Source organism: Rhopalosiphum padi, chromosome 3 (genome assembly GCF_020882245.1).
Source record: "Rhopalosiphum padi isolate XX-2018 chromosome 3, ASM2088224v1, whole genome shotgun sequence".
In the NCBI taxonomy this organism is placed as follows: domain Eukaryota; kingdom Metazoa; phylum Arthropoda; class Insecta; order Hemiptera; family Aphididae; genus Rhopalosiphum; species Rhopalosiphum padi.
The window spans coordinates 81,749,642-81,772,738 of record NC_083599.1 but is presented as its reverse complement, the minus strand read 5'-3'; the positions used below and the strand labels follow the sequence as shown (position 1 = coordinate 81,772,738).

The window sequence follows — 23,097 nt, the reverse complement described above, 5'->3', positions numbered from 1 at the left end:
CGACCAGTATGTTCGGATGGAATCGAACAATCTCAACTACGCCCGTAGAAATCAGCAAGCGCTCCTCGCTGACGCTTATCAAGGGCTGGTGGACCACGTCAACCAACAGCATCACTTGGACGAGGCCAACCCGATGGCTGTCGGCCGTAGAGTCATTCTACCGTCGACGTTCGTCGGGAGTCCACGTTACATGAAAGGATGTTATCACGACGCGATGACTATTGTGCGTAAGTACGGTAAACCTGATCTGTTTATAACTTTTACGTGCAATCCTAGGTGGCCAGAAATCACACAGAACGTCGAAAGATGGTCTGCTCCAAACGACAGACCCGATCTCATAGCCCGGGTGTTCCACGCCAAACTCAAGGCCCTCATGCGGGACATAATAGTAAATCGTGTGTTTGGTAATGTAGACGCTTATGTATACACTGTTGAGTTTCAGAAACGTGGACTGCCGCACGCGCACATATTGGTCATCCTCGGCGAGGACAGCAAGTTGCATACCGCCGAGGATGTGGACAATGTTGTGTGCGCTTCCTTGCCGGACCCGGCAACCGACAGGCGCCTGTTTGACTGTGTGAAATTACACATGATTCACGGGCCGTGTGGGCAACTAAACCCTAACAGCCCGTGCATGGTGGACAACAGTTGTTCAAAGAAGTATCTAAAAGAATACAGCGAAGAAACCCTCTACGCCTCAAACAACGGGTACCCGACGTACCGCCGACCGAACAATGGATCTGTGGCCTTGGTCAGACGACAAGAGGTGGGCAATGAATTTGTGGTCCCCCACAATCCGTACCTACTGGCCAAATACGATGCACACATCAACGTTGAGGTGTGCTCTACGATTAAGAGTGTCATGTATTTGTATAAATATGTGTACAAAGGCCATGATGCGGCTACTATGGAAGTTTGGGACGGCGATGAGATATTAAAGTAAGCAGATTCAAATTAATTATTTTCATATACTAAGTCTTTGCTATATATTATACATTAATAACACTCGATGAACCATACACTAAAATGTTTGTCGTAAGAACTGCATTCATTTGGTTAATTGTAATGCTTTTTGACTATGGAAATCATTGTTTACTTACAACACGCTGTAAATACATTATATAATACTCCAGCAGTTTTAATTGTATTTTCAACTATACTTGGCCATGCTTTATCTCATTATCTCAAACTAATTGTTGTTGAAACATAACATAAAAATCATTAAACTCCAATTCACCATCGATCAATGGTTTTCATCAAAGCTTCAGTTCAATTTGATATACAATTGTAGTTATTCGAATGGCTCAGGTATAGTTGATAATTGTTAAATTCAAATTGGTATGGCGTTGCACAAACTAATAAAATGCACTTTTATACACATTTCAAACACATGCATACTTAAAACATTTTTTTATTAACTTAGTATTACTACTGTTTTAATTTATTTCAAACTCATATCTGTGTGATGTTTAATTACTATTACTATATAATATAATACTTGACCATACATTAGTGTACATGTATATATATACATAAACTTCACTCTTTTGGTGTCAAGTATGGTTTTGTCTATATTGTTACTATCCGAAAACAAATTATTAACCCCCAGCTCACAATTGACGATGGTTTTAATTGAGTTAATTATTTTTAATTCATTCGAATGGCGCAGACATAGTTAACAGTTGTCATTTGTTATAGTAATAACCTATAACTGAATTTTAATTGTTTACAACTGTTAATTTTATATTATTATTAAATTAAATTAATTAAATTAAATTATTATAAAATAATAATAATAATAAAAATAAATAAAATTCACAATATAACAATATATTAATCCTATACTTTAAACACTATACCACTATACACTTTTTCATGTTATAATAATATACTTTTTATTAACTATATACTTTTTTTTTTTTTTTTTTTTTTTTTTAATGACTAATTTTATTTTATTCATGTGCTTGGTAGTATCACATGCACAATGATAGCACTAATGATTAATAATGAAAAATAATATATCTAATCTAAGCATAAAACAAATTATTAATTATTTAAACGTTATGCTCGCCAAACCCTTATAGCATTACATCTATTAATAAGATATATTATTTGTTACATATATGCAATTATTATATTAATGTATTAATATATTAAATATATATTATATATGTAATTAACTTAATATCAATTGATGTGTCGCATTATGACTGTGCAGCTTTGTTACTATTATTGTTTATTATATGTTATTTTTTTTTCAGTTTCATCAATTCACGATACGTAAGTCCGCCAGAAGGGATCTGGCGGTTGTTTTCGTATGAAATGCACAAGAGAAGTCACACGATCGTTAGACTTCCAGTGCACTTGGAAGACCGACAGACCGTCTACTTTGCTCCTGGACAAGCCCAACAGCGAGTACAGAACGATGACCAACGTCGTACAAAATTGACAGAGTTCTTCACGCTCAACACAAACGACGTGGAGGCAAGGCAGTACCTCTATCACGAGATACCGGTGCACTACACGTGGCATCAGGCACAGAGAAGGTGGGTGCGGCGACAAAGACGGATGACCAACGAAACGTTGGCTCGGATGTACGTCGTCAACCCACTCGACCGTGACCGGTTCCACCTGCGACTGTTACTTTTGCACCGGAGAGGCTCGCAGTCTTTCCGGGACATGAGGACAGTCGACGGGGTGGTGCACGAGAGCTACGGGGCTGCCGCCATAGCGTTGGGACTCTTGGAGTCCGACCGCGCATGGCTGGTATGCATGGAAGAGTCTGCGGCGTTAGACACTCCCCGACAGCTCCGGTATCTCTTCGTAACGATATTGGTGATGTGCCATCCAGCGGAACCGCTGGCCTTGTTCCAAGCCAACGAGGCCAGCATGATGGAAGATTTCAATCGGCGTTTCCAAGACTTGGACCGTGCCAGAGCGACAAGTCTTGACGCCATTGGAGACCTACTTCGTGCACACGGAAAAACGCTCGGCGACTACGGGTTGCCAAACCCGGACGTCGGTTTATTGGAACCCGAACAGGACGACCAACTGTTTGTGGCAATAGACGTGGCGTTGCGGTGGGCGCAACAAGTGGTGGACATGAACGACGAACAGCGTACGGTGTACGATCAGGTGATGGCGGCCGTCGACGACAACCGGGACGTCCAAAAGGTGTTTTACGTCGACGGACCCGGTGGCACTGGAAAGACGACGCTCTACGGATGCCTCATTTGGGCGCTTCGCAACCGAGGGCTGTCGGTGTTGTGCGTGGCGTACACTGGGATCGCGGCGTCGCTCATGGACGGTGGTATGACTGTGCACTCGACGTTCGGGCTGCCGTTCGGTACCCTTTCGGACGAGGACACGTCTACCATCACCATGCAGTCCGAACGCGCTCAGAGGATACGTGACGCGGCACTGATCGTCTGGGACCAAGCGCCCATGTCACCGGGACCGCAACTCACGGTGGTCGATCGCTTGCTCAAGGACGTCATGAGCTCGGAATCGCCGTTCGGCGGTAAACCGGTCCTGTTCGCGGGCGACTTCAGGCAGATACTGCCCGTAGTCCACAGGGGAAACAGGAGTGCCGTCGTCATGTCGTCGATCAAACACAACTCCCTGTGGCAAAACTCGGAGAAGTTTGAACTGACGCAAACATGCGCGCCGGCAACGACGCGGTCTTCGCGGATTGGTTGCTCCGGCTCGGCAGCGGCCAACTGCCGACGGTCGAAGGTGTCCCGGACACCGTCGAAATCCCTCGGGAAATGGTATGTGACGTTGCTGATTTAATTGATTTTGTTTACCCGCAGCACATGTCGTTGGCTAACGTCGACGATTTCGCTCGGAAAATCATTCTGTGTCCTAGGAACGAGGAATGCAGGCAAATCAATCGCAAGGTGCTCCAACGCATCGAGGGCGCTGAATGAACGTACACAGGCGTAGACTCTGTGGTGATGGACGATCCCGACGAGGTAGCAAATTACCCCACCGAGTTCCTAAACTCACTAGAACTTAACGGCCTGCCGTTGTTCAGATTGACACTCAGGGTAGGTGCTGTAGTCATGTTGCTAAGAAATCTCGATCCTAAGCGAACACTGTGTAACGGTACAAGGTTAGTGGTCACCGAGCTCCAGCGACACAACTTTAAGGCTAGAGTGTTGTCTGGTAATGTTGATGCACAGGAGGACGTCGTTATACCAGCGATACCCAAGACTTCGGGTAGTGGAGACGACGTGCCTTTCGAAATGAGGCGGGTTCAATTCCCAGTAAGGTTATCGTTTGCTATGACAATCAACAAGTCGCAGGGACAGACGTTTGACCGAGTTGGATTGCTTCTGTCGGTGCCCGTGTTCACACACGGGCAACTGTATGTTGCATTTTCGAGAGTGAGGAACGCTCAATCTGTCAGAGTCGGCATGTACGATGATGGCAATGGGCGGTTTGTCACAAAGAACGTTGTGTACAGGGAAGTACTACCAACGGGGTAACTGGTATTTAGGCAACGGTGAAATTGTTCACAACAAAAATGATATAAGATTTACTATTCCTAATTGCCATTCGCTATTACCATTGTTTAATTTCAATAAAAAATTCTGATATATTTTGTTTTTTGAGACTTTATAACCAGAGACTACAAAATTGTTTATATATATACAACATTGTTGTTGTATACCGATCATGGGTCTTATGATCCACCGGGCGTTGGCCACATCATGGGTCTTATGATCCACCGGGCGTTGGCCACTTGAAGTACCTAATCCTTAGGGATCCGTACATTTTTAGGTACTTCATGGACAGTTGGGTTATTTCTACAGTCGTGTAGCTGCTCCCGACTGTTCACTGAGGAGAGATAGTTCGACAACCTCCACGTGGTTCTCTCTGGATGCGAATCTGCTTCAAAGCCTATTACCTATTTTTGTTTTTTTTTTTATCATGTACCTGTAAGATATCTGTAATTTTGTAATTGTCAATTTGTTTGTAACACATACCATTCAATTAAATATGTGCAATACCAATTCAACTATTGTAATTAATAGTGTATATTTTTTTTTAGTATATATATATTTAACATAATATCTGTCATCTAATCACCATGAAATTGTTTGTACTTTGTTTTTGTTTTTATATATACACCATGTATTGATTTATCTGTACAACAATACAAGGTGTTATTGCTTTCAATTTATTCATAATGTACAAGTATATATCATAACAATATGTCTTATTTTTATTAGACTACCTATTGTATGCAAAGCTTTTACTTACTATAATGTATAACAATTTTTTTTATCACAATAATTGTACATTGACGTTGTTCTGTTGGACTTGAACGTTACAAACATAATATGTATGTTATAAGTATATTATACATGTAAAACTCATACTCTCCTCATCTGTACACAAATTGTTGTTACACCAATTATGTAATATAATAAACATAAAATAATTAAATTAATTATATTTCTAATGTTTTATAAAATATATATACCTAATAAAATACATGCAATTTTAGGTAATATTTAATTTTTTTAACACAATACATTGCAAATTTAATCACGTGTATTATATTTAATAATAATATATTATAATATTAATAAGTGTATTGGCTGATGTTAGTATTTAATATTAAATTTTTAAATACACATTAGGTATATGTTGTAATGGTCACGATCAGATTGCCTACATAGGTGGCTTTATTATACATAAACTGATTTACACCAGTGATGACTGATAACTAGACATTAAAAAGTCAACATCATCATAACTTAAAAAACTTTTACTTTGCACGATTATTTTTATTTTTAAAACACAAATACGATAAATGTGTGGTTATCCATTTGTAAAGTTTGTATTATTGTGAATTACTCATCAATTAATACCATTGTCGTAGCGTTGTACACTCAATATTCAATACATATAATTTTCACCCGTGCGTCGACAAACCTAGCTGGTTTGGTTTCCCTTAAAGCTTTTTGAAAGTTGAGTTCATACAACATTTTGATTTCACTTATTGCGCCGACGGGGTCCGCGATCCGACGCAGTCGGATTGCCTACCTGGTAGGCATAGTTGCACATAAATTTATTTTCACGAGTGATTACTGATTATTCAACGCTCAAACGACGACATTCGACTCTAACATTTTTTCTTACTTTCGACGCCAGGAGGTCAGACAATCCGCCGTAGGCAGATTCCGCAGCCGGGTATCGATTTACACCGGTAGAAGGCTGATAGCAAGACACTCAAAAGTCTACGTATCAATCTCGACTTTCAAAAACTTTTCACATTCGAAAGAAGACCGCCAAACAATCGACAACTTATCATCATAGCGATAGAAGACTCGCAGTATTACCAATCAGTGGTACCAACACCGCGGACTTATTACCGCCAAATCTTCCTTTTTTTTGAAAACTTTCCGCTTTTAAGCTCTTCCATCCGTCCTAGGGTATTCACTTACAGCGAGTTTCACTCAAAGCGAGGCACACTCACAGCGAGTTTCACTCACAGCGAGGCACACTCACAGCGAGTTTCACTCACAGCGAGGCACACTCACACCGAGGCACACGGGCAGCTAGTCTAATATAATAAAACGTGAACGAGTTCGTTCGTTGTCTTCTTGAGCGCTGCCGGTACTTTAGCAGAGAGCCAATCGCGAGATCGCCTTTCCGCCGTCATATCGACGACGGCTTCACCCGTCGTCGCCGTGCCGACGGCCGCGCGACTGTTGAAGCCGTTTTCCGCGCGGCGGTTTTTATCCCGGCCGTCCGGTATCGTGCTCCCGCGATTTTTTAATACCTATCATTTTTTTTTTTCCGAAAATTTCGACTTTTGAGTAGCCGTTCTCGACGTGTTTTTCGCGTCTTCGGTGTGCTCTCTTTTTACGCGTTTGTTTTCTCCGGGTCGCGATCGCGTTGACCGATCTCCTGAATACGATTTCACGGCCTTTGAGTTATTTTTTTGAATAATAAATCATGTTTTATCGTTATTATTATTGTTATATATACTATATCGTTAAATACCTACCTAAAACTTAACACGATATATGTTATATAATTTCATGATGTGGGCATTGATTGTTTAGATATATAATAATATAATATAATATATAATATATTACGCTAAATGTGATTGAAAACATTACGATGTCTCGACGGACGTCGTGGGCGAACAAATAAAAAAACACGTTTAGAGTCGAATCGTACGTATTTCGTGGGTAAAACGGTGCTAGACGCCCGATTCGTCGCGGCTCGGAAACGGCTCAAGTGCTCGAGATTCGACGTCGGTTTTCAACTCGAACTGTAGTCGATAGGTTTAGGCGTTAGGATAGGATATAGGATTAGGCATGTGTAACGAGAACGAATCCCGCTCCGGCGGTATGTCCGGCGGCGCTTTGATTAACACGGCCGCCCACATTTTTCGCACTTTTTTTCGATTTTTTTTATTACGCGATTTTATATTTTAAAATGTTGACATTTTTTTTTCCGTCATAGATCATTGAATTATTATGACTTCATAATAAATAACCTCATTATATTAGTTTTACGTACGATTTTATTTTACGCGTGTACTTATTGCCGTCGTCGAGAGTCCAATGATGTGTCGATTGCGGTGTACTAATATAACGGAAGGTTTATTCGTCGATAAATTTCCTACGACTTTATTATATATTACACATATTTCGTTTTTTGTACGTCATAGTTAAGTCTGTTGCACCTTATAATATATTGAAAATATTGAGGACAAATATATATATATAGTATTATAACAAAACTGATAAAATGTACGATATATACATAATAATAAAATATTTAAAAACACGTTACGTTTAACTATATTAATAGGTTTAACTATATACATATAATTTAATATACGTCCACAATATATAAGTAGGAAATCGTATAAATATATTTGTGCGTGTGTATGTGTGTGTTTGTGTATATACTATGAAAAAAAAGTGAGTAGGTATAAAATATAATTAAAATAATTTAAAAAAAAAGAATCAAATACATTACAATAATAGTAAAATAATTTTAAACATAAATGATATTACTTATATTTTTTTTTTTATCATAATAATTGTACATTGACAATGTTCAATGTTTCAATGAGTTTCACTCAAAGCGAGGCACACTCACAGCGAGGCACACGGGCAGCTAGACTTATATTATAAAACCGCAAGCGTTTCGCCCGAAACCCACTTGAGCGCGCTTGCTGTACTGATTGCAGTTCCTAAAACGGAAAAAAGAATGCGCTCCGGTCGCCGCCGCCCGCCGTTATCGCGCCAGTACGGTTATCAAATATATGTTGGACAACTATACGATTATTATGATTATTACTATTTTATTTCACTTTTCTACGGATTTTATAGCGTTTTCCGAGTTTTCCCGTGTTCGCGTAATTTACGATATTTTATATTAGCGATATATTAGCGATTGGGCGTGAGAAAAAAGTCGTTTAATATAATAAATATAAATTATAAATAAAATACACATAAAACGGATATTTCAGATATTTACAAATATATTTTAAAGAAAATTAACTAGAATGTCTGTGTGTGTGTGTAATGAAATACGAATTAAACGAGTACAACGCGATTTCGGTGACGGTTCGGAAACGGTTTAAGTGCTCGAGATTTGACATCGGTTTTCAACTCAAACTGTAGTCGATAGGATTAGGCGTTAGGATAGGATAAGATTTAGGCAGGTGTACCGAGATCGAATCCCGCTCCAGCGACCTTCCCGGCGGCCCTTTTATTAACACTGCGAATCATTTTTTGCATTTTTTTTTCCAATGTTTTTTTTATTTTACATGATTTTGCTGGCGACGTCGGTATATTTTTTTTATTACTCGACTAATAAAAAGCAGTATTTCAACATTTATGTACTATTTTTTTTTTTTGAATATTGCGAGTGTTAAATATACGTGTTTTGGTATCAGCTTTGTTATTATGTTTTTTGTAATAGTACTTATTGACTACCACTGAGTATGTTATATTATATTATTTATAGTATATATTATATAATATGTAAACACAATATGTGTACGTATGGAATACTTAGAAAATGTTTTAAGAGACTGTGCTATAATGTATTTATTAAAGTCATATAGATCGGGTATGCACACTAATATTTAATTATAACCTGATGTAATAAATGTATTGTGGATTATTTCACTTATAATAACTCATAATACTCACATCGTCCGCGATCCGACGCAGTCGGATTGCCTACCTGAGGGGTTTGGTAACACTTAAAGTATATTCAATTTTTAGCAAATAAAAAGTTCAGATTTCATAATTTGCGACCACATAGTCTGCAATTCGACGCAGTAAATAGGACGTAGATAGGACGTTCTAACACTTCGTTCGACTTAAACTTTTTCCCCTACTATACGACATCAGACTTTCGACGTCAGGAGGTATAACAATCCGCCGTATCGAATGAGGACTGATAGCTAGACACTCGATTACCATTTTTCGTACTTATTTATTTTTTATATATATTCAAAAAAGAACCGTGCATGCGACAAGACACAGTATTACACCGGTTAACGACTGATAGCTAGACACTTAGTTACCATTTTTCAAACTTATTTAGTTGTGTATAAATCAATTTTCCCAAAAGATATGACGTTCGACAAAAATGTTGTCCCCTACTATACAACATCAGACTTTCGACGTCAGGAGGTATAACAATCCGCCGTAGGCGGATTGCCCAGCACAGGTATCGATTTGCATCGAGTGAGGACTGATAGCTAGACACTCTATTACCATTTTTCGTACTTATATATTTTTATACATTCAAAAAAGAACCGGGCAAACCTCGAGTTGAACTATATATGTGACCGATTTCTAGACACCCGACTACCATTTCCAACCGAATTTCCCTAGGAACGATTTTCACTCGACCCCCTCGAAGGCGCCGGAGGCGGCTTCCACAAGCCGTGAATCGAGGCATATATATATATAATAATAATTTAATAAACAATATTATTATCGATGCCACGAACGTCTTATCAATTCCCGACAACAACCGCCTTATCATCATTTATCCCGATAGAAGACTCGCAGTACTACCAATCAGCGATAGGTCTTCCTTATTTGAAAACTTTCCACTTTCAAGCTCTTCCATCCGTCCTAGGGTATTCACTTACAGCGAGTTTCACTCAGAGCGAGGCACACCCGCAGCTAGTAATAGTATAATCTAGTAATATCAAGACGGCACGCCGGTTCTATACCAATATTTTGTTGACGATCTTTTATTTTATTTCTGGAGTAGTGATAATAATTAATTATAAATTATAATTCAGTCTGTGCGTACTGCCAGTATTGCGTAGTGTCGAGTTCTTACCGCTGCACGCTGTAGCTGTGTCACTTTTATTTGTCTACTTATTATATCGTTGTTGTTTTTATTTTAAATATTTTATTTATTTTGTGAATATGAGTACGAATAGAAAACGGTTAAGTGGTGACCAATACAAAAAAATTGCCAAATTAAAAAGTGAAAAATTGCATAACACACAAATTGACTGATTTTTTTAAAAATCCAGTTTCTACTTCTGGTAATTGTAGTAGTAATAGTAACACTAACACTATAGATATTCTGAAGAAAAAAGATGCTCAGGTTAGTGAAACAAAAATTAGTTTATCTGTTGAAGTGGACAATATTGAAGCTGAAGGTAGTTGTGGGTCAAATGAGTTAACTAATATGATAGTAAATGAAACCATTTTCGAGACAGACCCAGTTAAATGGGTTATTAACGACGAATTTCGCGACTATGTTGCAAAAAATGGTTTTAATCAAAATATAACAAACGGTTTTATTAACTCTAAACGTGTATATTGTGATAAAACAAGATATTTGACCAACATTATGTTTAATAGACGATTGATTAATGGAGAAATAATTGTTCGTTCATGGTTAGTTTATTCTCCAAGTTTAGGAGTAGTTTTTTGTAGGCCTTGTCGTATATTTCAAACATCTTTAGAAACTCAACTTGTTACTGAAGGATTTAATGATTGGAAAAATGCTATTAGCCGTTTCAGTTACCACGAAAATAGTAAAGAGCACAGAGATGCTATTATTAATTTAAAACATAGAGGGAATGTCTCGGAGCGTATTGATTATTCATTAATTAAACAATTAGATACAGAAATCGAATATTGGAGAAATGTGTTGAAGAGGGTAGTCGAAACTATTAAATCGTTAGCTTCTCGTGGACTCCCTTTTCGAGGACATGATTCGTGTTTTGGTTCTGTACACAATGGTAATTACTTAATGTCACTCGAATTAATCGCAAAATTTGACCCGTTTTTAGCCGATCATATAGTTCGTTTTGGAAATAAAGGTAGTGGCTCTACATCGTATTTATCTCACGTGATATGTGAAGAGTTTATTTTATAATTGATGAAAAAATTAAAATATAATATTGTTAAAGAATTAAAAGTATCAAAATATTTTTCCATAAGTATTGATTCGACGCCAGATATTTCGCACGTCGACAAATTATCATTTATGGTGAGATATGTCCTCGAAACAGGTCTTCCTGTAGAACGATTCTTATGTTTTGTTTTAAATCCAGGACATAAAGCTTTAGATTTGACTAATGCCATTACCAATACTTTAAAATCGCACGATATTGACATTTCTGACTGTCGAGGGCAAAGCTATGATAATGCTAGTAATATGTCAGGTCAATACAGTGGAGTTCAGGCACGAATTAAAGAAATTAATCCACTTGTTTATTATGTACCATGTAGCGCACACTCGTTAAATTTGGTTGGCATATCTTCTGCTGAAAGTTGCTCACAAGCATCAATGTTTTTTGGATTTATACAACAATTATACAACTTTTTTTCCGAATCAACGCATAGATGGTCAATTTTGCAATTAAATATGAAACATAATGCTAATACAATTAAGAGTTTATCGAATACTAGGTGGTCGGCTCGCGCAGACGCATGTCGAGCATTATATAATTCGTGGGACGAAATTATTAATGCATTGGTCACTATCAAGGATGACATTTTTGAAAAATGTGCTACGCGAAATGAATCAAATGGTCTTTATAACCAAATGCAAAAATTAGAAACATCATTTATGGTTATTTTCTGGAATTATATATTAGAACGATTTAATGCATCAAATAAGCAACTACAATGTGTTGAAATTGGAAATGATAAAGTTTCTCAAATTTATACATCACTTATTAATTTAGTACAAAAAACCCGAGATCATTTTAATGAATATGAAACTAAAGCTAAAAAAATATCAAAGATTACTGAGTACAATGTTGATATAAATCGACAAAAAAAAAAAAATACACTTCGATGAAAAATCCAAACAAACTGAGTTAAGTGGCAGAGATAAATTTCGTGTTGAAACATTTTACGTTATTATTGATAAAATTACTAATGAACTTGATAAAAGACACTAGTCTTACAAAATGTTTTGTGATTTATTCGAAGTACTACTAAAAATTACATCATTAAATTCTTTAAAAATAGTTGAGTCCGCTGAGAAATTGCAAAAAATGTACCCGAATGATTTGGATAATACTTTTTCGTTAGAATGCTTACATTTACAATCTTATTTACTGAATACTAATATCGATATTGTCATCGATAGTTTAACTCCAATTACATTGTGTCAGTATTTGAGAAAAAAATCTTTACATATTGAAATATTTCCAAATGTTGACACTGCATTAAGAATTTTCGTAAGTGTACCAGTGTCCAATTGTACCACCGAGAGATCGTTTTCATGCCTCAAACGAGTAAAAAACTACTTAAGGTCCACTCAAACTGATGAGAAGTTAAACAGCTTAGCATTATTCTCGATAGAAAATGAAATGTTAAAAGAATTGAATTGCGACGATTTAATTGACGCATTCGCAAAAACCAAATGTCGACGTAAACCGATAGTTTAATAAATAATTTATTATGTAAGACATTTAGAATGTATACAAATATTTTGTAATTCTTTTTTTTTCTAATATTTTTCAACTTTAATTATTATGTTTTTGTATTTAAAATATAATAAAAATTTGTTTTGTATACCTGCCTAATTAAATTTTATTTTACCATAATTAAGGGCGGCAATTTTCCACAGGCCTACAAGCGATATATATACAAATACGCCTCTGCTGAAGTATAATTATAAGTAATACAATTGGTTCAAATTAATTTTAGATCACCAAGTACAAGTACAACAACAGCAAATAGAATATACTTAAATAATGTAAAGCGTCCAAGATATATTGGTGATTTAAGAGTTGAACATTTTATTTCTCCTAGAAGAGCCAGTAGAAATTTTTTTTTCAAAAATAAACACAATGAAACCTTAAATAAACTGAAAATTACTAGAGAGAAAGCCAGAAGACTTCAGAACAGTCAAATCTTATGAAGACCTTATAAAAGTTTTAGAACAAAAAAATCTTATTTCAGATAATGCATCACACATTTTACAGGTATGTGAATGTGTGCAGTGTTGTTAAACAATAATAAATCTTCGTACAGAGTGCTTTTCACATAAACAATTATACGTGGGATTTTCTCGAACTGGGGACCCGAATCATCTTATGATTTTAATTTCAACAGGAGATAAAACAAAAAACTTCATATACTCAGGAGTCTTATAAAATTCTTTACCAACCATAAATTACTCAGCATTTCTTTTTTATCTGTATTTATTTTTAGTAAAAATCTATTTATCATTTATACCGCTAGAAAAATTTCAATCCGTTTACTGGTTTACATTTTAGTAGATAAATGATTTCCCCAGCCTTTAATGCCATATAACCGGGTCCTTCGCCCATATGGTATGCGAATTCGGATAAACTATATGTGGCTAATGATAGTTTGTGTAGCAGCACTTTACGTTCTAATTCGCATTGTTTTTGTATTAGATCTGTGTATAAAGTTGTTATCGATGCTTTGAAACGGTTGTCAATGTATACCAATTTAGTATTTATATAAGCCTCTAAATCTATGTTTTGTGGATGTATGTCTTTGTTTTTAAAGTAATGAATCTGTAATTATGGTTAATTGAGAATAATTAGTTTGTATAGCTGGTATATTACATATATATGTTGATCTTACGTGCTGTAACGCAAAAACTATTTGGTCCGATTCCACTAGGTATGTTCGAGAGGTTTTGTAATTGTTCGAAGTTATTAATGAAGCAGGTCCGTCGTATAAAATAATGAACTCATGAGTTTCACAATCATAAGTATTTGCGTTCCACACTACCTCTCCTTTATAAGTATCCAAACCGTATGGTCGGGTAATTTTAAGGTTGAACCGGTTGGGAGGGTTAATATATTTTGTTTGTGGTTTAATATGGCTAACCCTTCGGTAAGAGTGATTTTATAATTAGCTTGAACTATAACCTCTTGCCATGTGCCTTTCTCGGATGAAAATGTAGAGCCTTTGCAGTTGCCATGTCTATCTACAAAACCAGCTACTGTAACGGATGATAGTAGAGTCCGTTAACTTTAAAGCCTGTAATTATTCTTCCGTTTGGTAGATGGTATGTTAGTCTCTGGTGTAATTCAGAGCATCGGACACTGTCTAATTCAGTTATTTGTGTGAAAAAATTAAAAAAAATAAAAAAAATTATTTATTCATGATAATTAATTATTAATATTTTCTCTTGAGTGATATGGTTTAAGACGCCTAACATGGATTATATCTTCAGTTACTTTATTATCTAAAATAAGTTCGACTTTATAATTTAGGTCATTGATTTTTTCTAAGATTTTAAAAGGACCTCTATATTTTGGACCTAATTTTGGAGATTTTCCTACTTCTGAAAATGGAAATTTAATGTGAACTAAGTTTCCCGAATTAAAACTAATTATTTGATGTAATTTGTCATGATATTTTTTTTGGTTTTGTTGAGCTATTGAAACTATACTGGGGATTTTATTACGTATTTCGTTTAATTCAATCAATGACTTTTTTATATCGTATGGTAGATTATTTGGAATTAATTTATTGTCAATTGGAAAGTATGGTTCGAAACCATGCATTAAATAAAAAGGACTATATACAATATGTGCTAGTTTGTGGGGTAGCATTTTAACTTAGTGTTACGTATGGTAAATAGTATGACCATCTAGATTGATTATTATTTTCTATGTTATTTTTTAGTGAAGTAGAAAGAACACCATTAATTTTTTCGACCAGCCCCTGCGATTGGGGGGATCCTGTGTGCAAAAAAGGTTCTCAGAGATGTTATATAGTAGTTATTTTGTGTAATGTGAAGTTTAATATTAGTGCCTATGGGTATCGCGGAGATGTTGTAGGCACCGTTAATATCCCTACCTGTGAAGTTACTGAATGCGATGTCGCAAAACAATGTTCTATGTTTCGTCACATTGTAACTTCCATACGCAATCAGATAGACTCCCAATTTTAGCTGATGAACTCAATGAAAAAACAGTGACCAAATATTACCTACTATGTATACCTACACAAAAGAGTACATTATAAATTATAATATAAATTTATATTATATTATAGATTGTTAGAAATAATGATTAAATAAGATGGATTTGTATTATAATTTAGGATATTATATTTTCTGATATAATACAAATAATGCAATGCATGTTTCATATTTTTAATTAAGGATAATGGTAAGTACTAAGTTGTATAACTATTTAAGCTATTAATTTTAAAATTGTTGTACTGAGTACAAGGTGTACCTATATTATTAATTTAATACTTCTTTATAGATTTTGGTATTAATTAATCATTCATAATGTAATATGTAATACATATGTATGTATTAATATCAGACTTATATATATGTTAAATATTCAAAATTATATTTATGTTACCTATACATGCAAAACTCAAATCAAAATTAGTAATACCCTGCCTAATTTTGTACCTTTATTGGAGTATAGTCAAATAAGTTTACTCTGTCCTTAAAAACATGTGATTTAAGGTTTTCTTATAAATTAATAAACAGGTTAACAAAAGTACTTAGGTATTAATTATATTTTGTGGTAAATATTTCCATGATTTTATGTCATGCTTTGAGTAAGTAGCTACACTTATTTTTATTTAAATTATTGAAAATAATAATTTTGGGTGGCATTTTTTATTCAATTGCAGTTCCATTTAAAATTCAAATTAAAAGATGTTAAGGACATCCATTTGCATATAAATGCTCACGTTGACAAGAAACAAAAATTAAATTGCTGTTTCTTATCACCTTATATTTGTTTTTTTTTTTATTTAACATCAATAAAAATTAACATAATACCTACATTATTTAATATTTATACAATTGTTATGAATATCTCTATTTTAATCAAGCCTGTGATAGAGATAGAGAATAATACAATAATGATTATTTTAAATCAAATGAATAAGAAAATCTACAGATAGGTACATTCAAATAAAATACAAGCACAAATATTATTGATTAAAAATTGAAAACAATATTTTTCTGGGAAGAACATCTTCTAAGACCGTGGTTTTCTGTGTGGTCATTGTAACTGTTATATTCATCAGGTATTGATTAACCAATGGTATTAATTGCACCACTACGGCATTTTTATTTTCAATAAGGTTGAAGTGTTGAACATTATATGTAATTTTATGCAATAAAATATTAATAATATTATATACCTACTAATTAATATGTATATAAAATTATATTGTGTATTTGTGTACTATCACTAGGTATGTAATAAATTTAAAAACTTGATTATGATAACACTTATCGGTGTAAATTCGGCTTTAATACGTTTCGGATAAAATACTGTCGGAGCAAATATTTGTCGGCTAAAATACTGTCGGTTGTAATATTTGTCGGCTAAAATATTGTCGGTTGAAACGTTTGTCGGCTAAAATACTGTCGGTTGTAATATTTGTCGGCTAAAATACTGTCGGTTGTAATACTTGTCGGCTAAAATACGGTTCTGCTAATATACTTGTCCAATCAATTATTTTTCGGCTGAAATATTTTTCGGTTAGAATACGGATCGGCTGATATATTTTCGGCTATTATACGCGCTCCCATACAAACGTTATCGCCTACGTTAAATTTAATTGTTTCATTAACAATTTTTCGTTGTTTAATTTCGACTGTCGTTGGATCTGCATCAGCTTGCACTGGTGTCATGCCTATGGTCCTGTGTTTTGAGTTGTTGTACTCGTTAACCAATAAAGGTAAAATAGATAACCATTCTTGAGAGTCGCGTGCTGTAAACTCTCTAAACATTTTTTCTTTCAATGTGCGGTTGAAACGTTCTACAATACACGCTTTCCTATAGCACGTTATATCACAAAAAAAAGCATAACTCTTTCTTGGCAAAATTTTACTTCAAGTATAAAACACAAAATTCCACCAAATATTATATGGAACAAAATAACGAGTCCTGTCGATAGCATACTCTTTTACGCAGGAGAACCCCCTCTACAATATAGACGTCATAGCAATATACTAAAATATGTGACTAAAATTAAAAATCTGACTAATCACATCACTGAAAACATCATCCACAGCCCTCTACCTACCAATATACTGCCCTCCCGAAACACAGTATTCGAAAACTTCAAAATAATCAGTAATAACTTAGATTTCCGATCACAATCACTAAACAAAATTCAGCCTCCTCTCCCTCCGTGGCTCTGGTCGCCAAAAATCAACACCCAATTGGCAGAATACTGTAAACATAATACAGATAGTCGAATCATACTCAACTGTTTTGCAGAAATAATGTCACAACAATATCCGGACTATACACAAATATACACAGATGCTTCCAAAAGTAAAAATGGGGTGGGCTTTTCTGTAATCACAGATTGGGAGAACCATCTCTTTAAACTACCGTCGTCTTTTAGTATATACACAGCTGAAACTCATGCTATTTACCAAGCACTATTAATCATCTCAACTTCAAACCCAACAAACTGTCACATCATTATCAGTGACTCTCTGAGTGCTCTTACTGCAATTTCTAACCCCTACCCCAAAAATGAACTTATTCAACACATACAGAAATTAATATCTGAAATAAACATCCCGACATGTTTCATGTGGGTCCCTTCACACATTGGGATACCCGGGAATGAAAAAGCAGACACATCAGCCTATGAAGCCATTACATCTCCACATTCCATTAAAATCAGCTCTACTTCCTCATCTGAAATCTTCGGCACAATCCACCAAAAAATAATGGAAGAATGGCAACTTTTTTGGGAAAATATTCTCCTTACTAACAAACTAAGAAATACAAAATTACTCGTTAAGAAACTAAATTACCCTCCCGGCACAAAAAGAAAAGACGAAGTAACAGTCACTCGAGCCAAAATAGGCCATTCTTACTTAACACATGTACACCTCATCAAAAAAGAACCAGCACCCATATGTGATACTTGCAACGTAACTCTATCAATTGAACATATCGTAATCATCTGTCCCAAATACATTGAAGCACGCAAGATACTCCAAAATCCAGCATCACTCTATCAAGCCTTCAAAGACGAAAACACAGCTGCAATCAGTACATTTTTCCATAATATAAACACTAAACACCCATTGTAAATAGTAACTATAATAATGTAGTAAAATTTATTGTAAAACTTAATGTATACATATATATATTTTTCTTTCTCTCTTTTTCTTGTATAAATTTTAATTAAAGTAAGCTAAAAACCTGTGTTGTTGAAGCCTTAATAAACCACTTAAAAAAAAAAAATATACACGCTTTCATAGTACTATAAGTCGAATATTTATGAATGTTGTGCTTCTCCATCAATGCGTCGAATGTAGAATTAAAATTCTTCGCCGTTATCGAGCTGTAATAGTTTTGGTGTGCGTTTAAGCAGTATTTTTGACATTGCACTGGAAACTTCTTTAGCAGTTTTAGATTTTAATGGTATCGCCCAGGCAAACTTTGTAAAACAGTCTATAACGCATAGAATATACTTGTGCCCCTTGTTTTGCTTTGAATATGGTATCATTTCGACCAAGTCGGCCTGCCAGAGATCGATTTTACCATAAACTTTAACTCTACGCCTTTTATAATTTTTTCTTGCCGGTTTGTGTAATTCGACTGCGATATCAAGTTTAGACATTTGGAATATGTTTTATAAAAATAAAGATATTGAAAGTAATATGTCTTGTAAAATAATTATTATTGACTATTTTATTTACTAAAATTAAAAATGTAATAATATTTTTTTTTTAGATTCAAAAAGAAAGATAAAAAAACTAAGCTCCTTAAGTAATTTTGTAGTAACAACTACAACAGGTGCAGAAGATCAAAATGTAATTAAAGGTGTAAGAACTGTCAAAGATTATTGGATGTTAAATGCTTATTTCCCAGTACTTGATGCTATAATTATAAACTTAAAAACAAGATTTTCTACCGAAAGCCTAAAATTTGCTAAGTCAGTTGACACATTTTTAGATCTTCATTATGAAAAAGATTCCTGTTTTGTCAATCATTATAAGGTAAGTGATTCATGCAAAATTAAATGTTTTCCTTGTGTTTGTTTCTTTATCATAAAAATATTTGTTTCAGTCTCTGTTACAAATTGAAGAATCTGATCTAAAATGTGAACTTGCTGTAGCCAAAAATTGTTTGGAAAACAAAAAAAAGGATTGTGAAGCTCTAACTCAAGGAGAGATACTTCATTCTGTTGTAAAATATGACATATATCCAAACATCTACAAATTATTGCATGTTGCATTGTCTATTCCTATTGGTTCTGCTTCTTGTGAACGATCGTTCTCCTCAATGAGAAGAATTAATACTTATTTAAGATCAAATATGGCACAAAACAGATTTACAAATTTAAGTATTCTTAACATTGAGCGAGAATTATGAAACACAATTAAAAATTATGATATTCTTAACCAATTTGCACAAAAAGATAGAAAAATGCAGTTATAATAATAATAATAAAAAAAAAATACTATTTTATAATAAATGTACTTTGCTATTGAATATTTTAAATTTTACTTCTTTTTGAAAATTTTGGTATTCATAATTTAGTATATTTTCTTGTTTATTATGGCCTATGGGTGAAGGTGTAATTCCATAACCCATTCCCCATGTTAAAAATTTAATTTTATCAATTTTTAAAAGAAATAAAAAAAGTTCCTACAAGTCGTTCTGGTAGTAGTCAAGAATATGCTGCGCTATATAAAGGCAAAATTGGAGCTATTTCAACGCAATGCTGTTTTTAAAGGATACTGCCGTTCCAAGAATAAGCGACGGAAATGTTTCGGATGTAAACGTAGACGTAGATGAAGAGAGCGAGGAACCAGATGAAATCGATGACCTTGATCTGACATCTACATCAACTTATAACATTTCTTTACCTTCATCAACTTCATTTACGACACAAACAAAAAATAAAAGAACGAAAAAACAAGACACCAGCCGTAATTTCGAGTAACTGTTGATCGATCTCGAAACAAGAAAACTAGCTGCTTTAACCGAACCAACTGCAGCTCCAGATGATGAAGATATGCATTTTTTTAAATCAATTCTTCCATATTTTAAAAATATGAGCCCCATTCAGAAATTACGTATTAGGAATGAAATACAAAATATTTTGTTACGTGAAAGTTTACCTCCACAGCAATACTTAGGCTCAGCAAATACTCATAACCAACATTATATTCTTCCATTAGTTTCTATGGTACATCCGACATACAGTTCCTTGCCATCATCTTCACAAAATTTCCAGTATTCAGACGACACACATTCCAATATTTAAAATTAAAATGTTTCCACTCATTATTCATTCGTTATTTTTTATAATTTGTTATTTTAAAAGTTAAAAGGAGTTTTTTTATTTTATCACTTTAACGATAATATTATAATATACTAAAAGGTATACAATACAGAAATCTTATTATTTTATTAAATTATAACATTATACATTTTATTCTGATATATTATGTTATTGTTAATATATAAAAACTATTAATTTTAATTTGTTATTGATTAAAATAATATGCTTACCTTAAAGTAATAAGTAGTCTCTCTTCTACAGAAATTGGTACTTTAAAGTTAGTTGTTATATGATAACATTCATGTTCAATTGCCTCTTTTATATAGTCAAAAGTACTTCTAGTCATTCGTGTATAAGAACGGAATAAATTACCATCAGCACGTAACTGTGTATACAAATGATGAAACTCGCAAAATTCAAACCTATCTTTATATATTAAGTGTACTGGATTACGTTTGCGTTTTTTATTCAAAAAAAAAAGTTTAACAGCCAAACTTTCTGATAGTAACATTTTACGTTGTTTGGTGGTTAACGGCATCTTTTCGACTGTACTGTAATTTTATAAGTTCACAACCTTTTGCACGTATGAATTAATCGACGTCAATTTTGCCAACAATACGTTGCGTTGCATGCGTTGCGTTGCGGCCGAACGTATAGCCGCAACGCACGGATTCAGTTAGGACGCGGCGTTATATAAATAAAAAAATGTCACACATTTAAAAAATTACCATAGTTCCTCAATTAAAATAAAAAACATATTTAGTGATGGAAAATTATATTTTGCAATAAGCTAAAAAAATCACTTATCCAACAAATTTCCTGCTCTATTTAAAAGTAATTTAATATTTAAAATAGATAGGATTGTTACTATACCAAATTAATTCTGAATGCGTTATCGCCAGATATTTTATCATTAAACGTCTCAAGGTCAATTGTATTGTCCATAGGTAGGGTTACCACATTGTGTCTTTAGGAAAAGAGTACGTAATATATAAAGCCATAAAGATAATATAAAAACTCTAATTTCATAGTTGATATTTATTTAATTAACAAGACATTTTATATACTAAATTATGTGTGAAATACTTAATAGTTAATACTGAAATACATAATATTATCATATACCTATGATATATTTGGTTAAAAATTAGTTTTTATTTATAATTTTAATTAGGTACACGCCACACGGGTATTTGATTAATATATATGTTTAAGAATTTAATATTTATTACTGCTTCGTATTTTTGATAGCAAACATTTGTCTTTAATACAATAATCATAAAACTGAGTACAGTCAAAATGCTTAAAATTGTATTGTGTCATCAACAAATTTTTTACAGAATCGGGTAGAAGTCTATTTCTGTCATCAGTCCATTGTGCTTTCATAAGACTAAATATTCTCTCGACATTGGCATTTTGAGCAGGTATGGCGAAGTAGAACGTGCATATTTTTAATAGTTCTGAAGATGTATCATAGCTTCTTTGTTCAAAATATTTCACCCACTTTTTATCTGATAATAATGATGAAAAGTTTTCATTTTTTTCCATTTGCGACAAAAACAAATTTAAGTTTTGAGATTGATCAAATAATAAAGAGTCGTTTAATTGTAGATCATATTTGTTTAAAAATACAATGCTATTTTCTATATCAGTCCATAAAGGTTTGGTGTTTAAAGACATCCATTTTAAACAATTAAATTGATCAAAATTGACTGTCCATTTTTTCAAATAACACAAACCATGATCATAAACATTTAACATTTCTTTTTTTAAATTAGATACACCTGATTGATTATAATTATTTTTAAATATTTCTTTTACTTTTAAGGGTAAAAATTCTTGTTGTTTTCGTTCGTGTAAAGCATTTTCTACAGACAACAAAATTGACGAAATCTCCCAAATCGAATTATTCTCTTTTTCCATTATTTCAATTTTTGAATGAAATACATACATTAGTGAATGAATAAACCATAAATAACTTTCATTTAATGGATTTTCAAAAAATGATTTAATTGCAATCGGTATTTGATTTTGTGACAAAAAATATGACTGAAGTGCTGGATATATTTGTAACAATCTATTAATAGCCGGAAATAATGATAACCATCTTGTTTTTGAATGAAATAAAAGTTTTTTGTACTCAACATCGACAAAAATACAAAATTCTTTTAATGCTTCTGTACGTACTGTATAAATTGAAAAATAATTATATATTTTTAATATAATAGACTCTATATCTATCGGTAAGCCATCAATTGCATGCTGAACACAGTTATTTAGAATATGAGCAGGGCATCCGATTCCAATAATTGGTTTTTTAATATACTGT

General features: G+C 33.8%; 5 protein-coding genes across 5 annotated transcripts; 4 read left to right on the top strand and 1 right to left on the bottom strand.

The window, feature by feature from the left end:
- Positions 1 to 16: 16 nt before the first annotated feature.
- On the top strand, positions 17 to 943 carry LOC132927639 (uncharacterized). Its single transcript, XM_060992220.1, has one exon. It carries the CDS (start codon positions 17 to 19, stop codon positions 941 to 943), a length of 927 nt encoding a protein of 308 aa, XP_060848203.1.
- A 1,379-nt stretch (positions 944 to 2,322) lies between these two features.
- Positions 2,323 to 3,139, top strand: LOC132926193 (uncharacterized). The gene is made up of 2 exons (XM_060990530.1): positions 2,323 to 3,080; positions 3,136 to 3,139. The coding sequence occupies exons 1-2, from the start codon at positions 2,323 to 2,325 to the stop codon at positions 3,137 to 3,139; spliced, it is 762 nt and encodes a 253-aa protein (XP_060846513.1).
- Positions 3,140 to 3,148: 9 nt separating this feature from the next.
- Positions 3,149 to 4,490, top strand: LOC132926191 (ATP-dependent DNA helicase pif1-like). The gene is given in 2 exon segments (XM_060990529.1): positions 3,149 to 3,652; positions 3,655 to 4,490. Coding segments are annotated over 2 exon segments (1,188 nt in total). The 5' UTR covers positions 3,149 to 3,300.
- A 7,024-nt stretch (positions 4,491 to 11,514) lies between these two features.
- On the top strand, positions 11,515 to 12,333 carry LOC132926190 (zinc finger MYM-type protein 1-like). The gene has a single exon (XM_060990528.1). It carries the CDS (start codon positions 11,515 to 11,517, stop codon positions 12,331 to 12,333), a length of 819 nt encoding a protein of 272 aa, XP_060846511.1.
- Positions 12,334 to 13,723: 1,390 nt separating this feature from the next.
- LOC132926189 (uncharacterized) lies at positions 13,724 to 19,097 on the bottom strand. Its single transcript, XM_060990527.1, is given in 4 exon segments — positions 13,724 to 14,029; positions 17,044 to 17,284; positions 18,726 to 18,797; positions 18,799 to 19,097. Coding segments are annotated over 4 exon segments (918 nt in total).
- Positions 19,098 to 23,097: the final 4,000 nt, after the last annotated feature.

What these genes read in the sequence shown, in the direction of transcription:
- LOC132926190 (XM_060990528.1), top strand. Translation starts at nt 11,515, where the DNA reads ATGGTGAGATATGTCCTCGAAACAGGTCTTCCTGTAGAACGATTCTTA.
- LOC132926193 (XM_060990530.1), top strand. Translation starts at nt 2,323, where the DNA reads ATGCACAAGAGAAGTCACACGATCGTTAGACTTCCAGTGCACTTGGAA.
- LOC132927639 (XM_060992220.1), top strand. Translation starts at nt 17, where the DNA reads ATGGAATCGAACAATCTCAACTACGCCCGTAGAAATCAGCAAGCGCTC.